The 4,630-nt window shown below is 37.6% G+C and overlaps 1 protein-coding gene across 1 annotated transcript; it reads left to right on the top strand.

The window, feature by feature from the left end:
* The first annotated feature begins 238 nt into the window (after positions 1 to 238).
* Positions 239 to 3,033, top strand: LOC125528894 (protein neprosin-like). The gene is made up of 6 exons (XM_048693313.2): positions 239 to 398; positions 653 to 736; positions 1,230 to 1,391; positions 1,471 to 1,524; positions 1,674 to 1,820; positions 2,620 to 3,033. Exons 1-6 carry the CDS (start codon positions 285 to 287, stop codon positions 2,989 to 2,991), a joined length of 933 nt encoding a protein of 310 aa, XP_048549270.1. The 5' UTR covers positions 239 to 284; the 3' UTR covers positions 2,992 to 3,033.
* Positions 3,034 to 4,630: the final 1,597 nt, after the last annotated feature.

The raw sequence follows: 4,630 nt of genomic DNA, 5'->3' as shown, positions 1-4,630 counted from the left end.
AAAAGATAGGGTATGCATCAATCATTAATTGGATGTAAACCAAGTCCATAGTTAATGAATATTAATAAAAAATTTGAGTTTTATCCGTATTCAAGAAAGAATGGTGCACTAGATGACTACTCATTAAATGTTGAGTTAATCGTCGGTATGATGCAATTAAAGCATTCCAAATATAGAATGGGGCTTAACTCTATATAAGGTGTGTTCTCCAAACAACATACAAGTACATAAGGAATCACATAGTTACATATGTTTCATTGGAAGGAACACAATTCACCATACTAATGGGAGGTGATTATATCGTCATATTGGCCTTACTATGTTTTTTGTTCAATCCTTGCTACCTCACCTTGGATGAATCAATAGACGAGAATGGCAATCTACAAATGAATGAGAAGGTAAAAATATTTTACTTTTAGCTTTGGACACATGCAACTCTTTGCCTATTTGTTTATGTATTCATCGCATTCTTGCATCTACTTGACAACTTAATCTTCATTATTACTAATTTTTGTACTTATTTAGAACTATAGCTTATGTTCCCAACTAAAATTTAGGACACCATAGGTGAAAAAAATACTTATATCTTTCAGAGACTTTGTACAACAATTATATATGCTAACTAGCCGTGAACTTACATTTCCATTTACAGAACACCACTCTTTTAAGACCTAAACCGTTTCGGTTTCCTTGGAGAGCTAATTTCACGGATGAAGGCAGCAACATTATTTCTCATGTACTCTCTCTCTCCCTCCTTCTCTCTACTTTTTCATGTGTTATATTTGGAATGCTTGTTCATTTCTGGGTGAACATTCACCATAAAAATATATCACAATGTATGCTATAACGACATGTGATATATAAAAAAGGAAAATTCTAGGTATTTTTTGGCCTAAGCATGACTTATTCAAATCATAGGAAAAATAGTAGAAATCTACATTCATTAATGATCCGCCTCAATCATAGATTTGCAAGCTAAATCATGCATCACCACAAAAGGTCTAACTGTGTAGGAATGACATCAAACATTGCGAAGCAAACTAGAAACGGGGCTGAAAATTAAATACAAATTAGCTCCAAATGAGCATGAAAAAAAATCCACACTGTAAATGGCTGGTAGGAAAACCTCGTACCACGGCCAATAAGGCACACCATCACTTGTTTATTATGTTCTGATCTATAGTTGTTCTGGTTCTTCACTAATTTGAACTATACTTTTCTATCACTAGTATGCAACGTGGCACACCGAGCCAGGACAATTTTATGGCCTTCGAGCTGAAATGAGTATATGGGCTTCACCAAATCAAGAAACCTCTCAAGAATCTGGAGCATTCTTACAAATTTATTGTCAAGATGGAGGACACTACAACTTAATTCAAGTTGGATTCCACGTACAAACATATCACTAATCGTAAACTCAAATGCTTTTGAGTAAACTACTAGTATTTCATAATTTGGTTTTGCTTGCAGATTTCCCCCTCTTTGTACAATAACAGAGATATTCGCTTCTTTACATATTGGACTGTAAGTGTAATCAATGTCATTTTAATAAGTTGTATATTATTGATATCCACATATTATTTTTTGGTATTTTGTAGTAGTTAGAGGCATTATAGACTAAGTGTAAATCTCTTTACATAAACAACAATATATGTTTCCTTTTTATTTCTTAGAAGGACTTGAAATCCAGGGGGTGCTACAACTCACAATGCGTGGGATATGTACCTGCAAGTGGAGCGAAGCTGGTGCCTGGACAAGCCATTGCTCCTCCATCAGTTTATGGCATACAAGATCACTACATCGGGCTTAGCATCAACAAGGTATAACATTCATCCTAGTCTAGAGATTACTATGTCTATATAATCTTACAAATTTTCAACTATATCTATGATAAGTAGACGATACCCATGTCTTTTTGCATGAACCTTTGTTGAATGCAATGCATAAATAGATATTGTAAGAATAGCTACAAAAAGAGAGAGAAAATGGCTTGTAGTTAATAGAGTGCCTTTTTTCTAACAGAAATGTGAAAAGTGAACTACATAGGTATTCTCCGAGTGTCCAACACATATAAACTCATGATAAACAAAAAATTAATGCAAAAATTGTAAGTTATGAGGACATGAATGACTTGTTCATGTGGCAAGGCTCCATGGATAGAAAAAGTGAAAAACTAGTATTGTGAAAAATATAAATTAATTATAACTAACATGCATGATTTGCTCACGTGGCATGGTTGCAAGGATAGAAATTAAAGTAGTACAAACAATTGAAATTTTAACTAACATGCATGACTTGCTGATGTGGCATGGTTGTTGATGTGACATGACTTGCTGATGTGGCTGGGCTATATGAATAGGAATATTAGTTAGTGGATTGCAACTATTTGAAATGGAGGGTTAAAAATAATAGAGGGATTTTATGAATATGAAATTAGTTATGCCTAAATTCACATGGTTACTATTTAATATGCTATGGTATTTCATTATGAAAATATGCAACATTAAACCATAGGAATTGTACACCACCCAAGATTCTTCGAGATTACAAAGTGTTTATAATCTTCTTGTGCATGAAATTTATTGTTCACAAATGTTATCAATCCCTCATTGACTACAGGATCCAAATTCTGGAGATTGGGTGGTGTACCATCATGATTTAGAAAAACCATCATTCTTGGGACATTTTCCAAAGGAGCTTTGCCTTGGAACAAAACGTATACAAGCATTGACCAGATTTGTGAATTACTTGAAGACTGCACATGGTCCTCCAATGGGTAGTGGCCACTTCCCTGATTATGATGAGAAGAAATCTGCCTACTTCAACCACATTAAGAAGTACAACTCTAAGGGTCAAGCTTTTGACCCCTTTTGGACTAAGGTGGCCAAGTTAGTTGACAGGCCAGATTGTTATGATGCAAATGATTTATTTCTTGAATTTAAGAAGGGTTATACATTCAATTATGGTGGGCCAAGTGGTTGTATTGGTTGACAACAAAGTTGTATTTCCATTTGTATTAAATAAATAAAAATGTGTTACTTCATGGTCAAATATTAACCTTTATTCTATTTATTTTTGTCAAACTCTAGTTTCATATTGATAGTTATTATCATGATCATGTCTAGTTTATATTGTTGGTTTTCACCTCCCACTCAAGCCGTTCCCAACATGACACTTGTGGCAGGTGTCATGTGACCATAATAAGTCAAATTATAAAAGGCTCAGCGTAGCAAAGACCGTATGAATGGACCTCTTTGGGCCCAAATACGTGCTAGGGAACCTAGGTAGAACACCACCGACTAATGGGTATTATTAGTATGATGTATTAGGAATCCATGTGGGATACGTGGAAGCATCAACATGTTGAACACCAATTCGGTGAAAGCTCCTACCCTCGCATGACAAACTTACAAGCATGAAGATTTCCATATGGGAGCTATATAGGGCCGATGGGGGATTATGGGTAGGGCTAGGCAATTTGTAGCTATGATACACTAGAGATGTGTCAATAATTTTATATGTTTAATGCCTATTATCTATAATTTATGCAACTTTTAGTACCATGATGGCCGGGTTCATGCCGTATCTAGATGTCCTCCTTCCTTCCTTTGCCCGAGCGCACTTGTCGGAAGATCAAAGAGTTCGACAATGATGTGCACCTTGCCAGTGTTGAGCTTCTCCCTAATCTTGGGCTGACGAACATTTGCGTGAAATGCAGTGATGATCGTAGCCGTGTCAATATCGAGGATGTTGTGCTGCACTTGGCTGAAGTGTTGTATGTATTTGTGCAACGGTTCCCTCGACTTCTACACAAGGAGGTGCAGATTGCTGGGCATCCCTGGTCCCTTGAACCCTCCTTGGAAGGCGCCCTTGCACAGATCATCCCATGATGAAATGGAATGCTCTGGAAGATTCATGAGCCATGAGCAGATGTTGGGCTCGAGCGCCATGGGAAACTAGTTGACAAGTGCTCGCTTCCTGCTGCTAGCAGCCACAATAGCGATGGTGTAGATGCTAATAAACTCAGCATAGTTGGTCTTCCCATTGTACCGAAGAGAGAGATCTGGATGGAACTATCTCGACCACTGTAACGCCCTGGATAATTAGGCTACAGTAAAACTATCCTAATGAAGCCAAGTCATCATTGATTACTATTGCTAAACTTCGGTTAGTTCAAACCGATTCAAAAATCAATTCAAAAAAATGGCAAACAACAAAAGTTTTTAAAAGTTATAACAAAAATGTTCGGGCGGTGCCATATTTTGCTTAAGTAAATATGGTGTAATAAACACATTTTTATAAAATGCCCAAATGATTTAAAATGAAATAAAACAGAATAGAAAATAAGTAAAAGAAAAGAAATTACAAAAAAACAAAAACAAAAAAACAAACTAACACACATAAAAAAAAGAACAGCAGTCACCCCCACTGGGCTTCGGCCCAGCAGGCCGGCCCATTCGGCCACAGGCCCAGCCGGCCGAACCCACCCCCCCCCCCCACTCACTTAACCCCCCCCCCCCCTGAAACCCTAACAGTTCACCCCGTCGCCCCACTCGCTCCCCCCACTCCCCTCGATTGGATCTGGATCGGGAGGAGAACCCGATCCCCTCGCCCCTCCACCCCCGACGCC

The sequence above is a fragment of the Triticum urartu genome, chromosome 5A (genome assembly GCF_056163025.1).
Source record: "Triticum urartu cultivar PI428250 chromosome 5A, HENAU_Tu73, whole genome shotgun sequence".
Lineage (NCBI taxonomy): Eukaryota > Viridiplantae > Streptophyta > Magnoliopsida > Poales > Poaceae > Triticum > Triticum urartu.
This window is presented reverse-complemented; position numbering and strand designations above follow the sequence as displayed.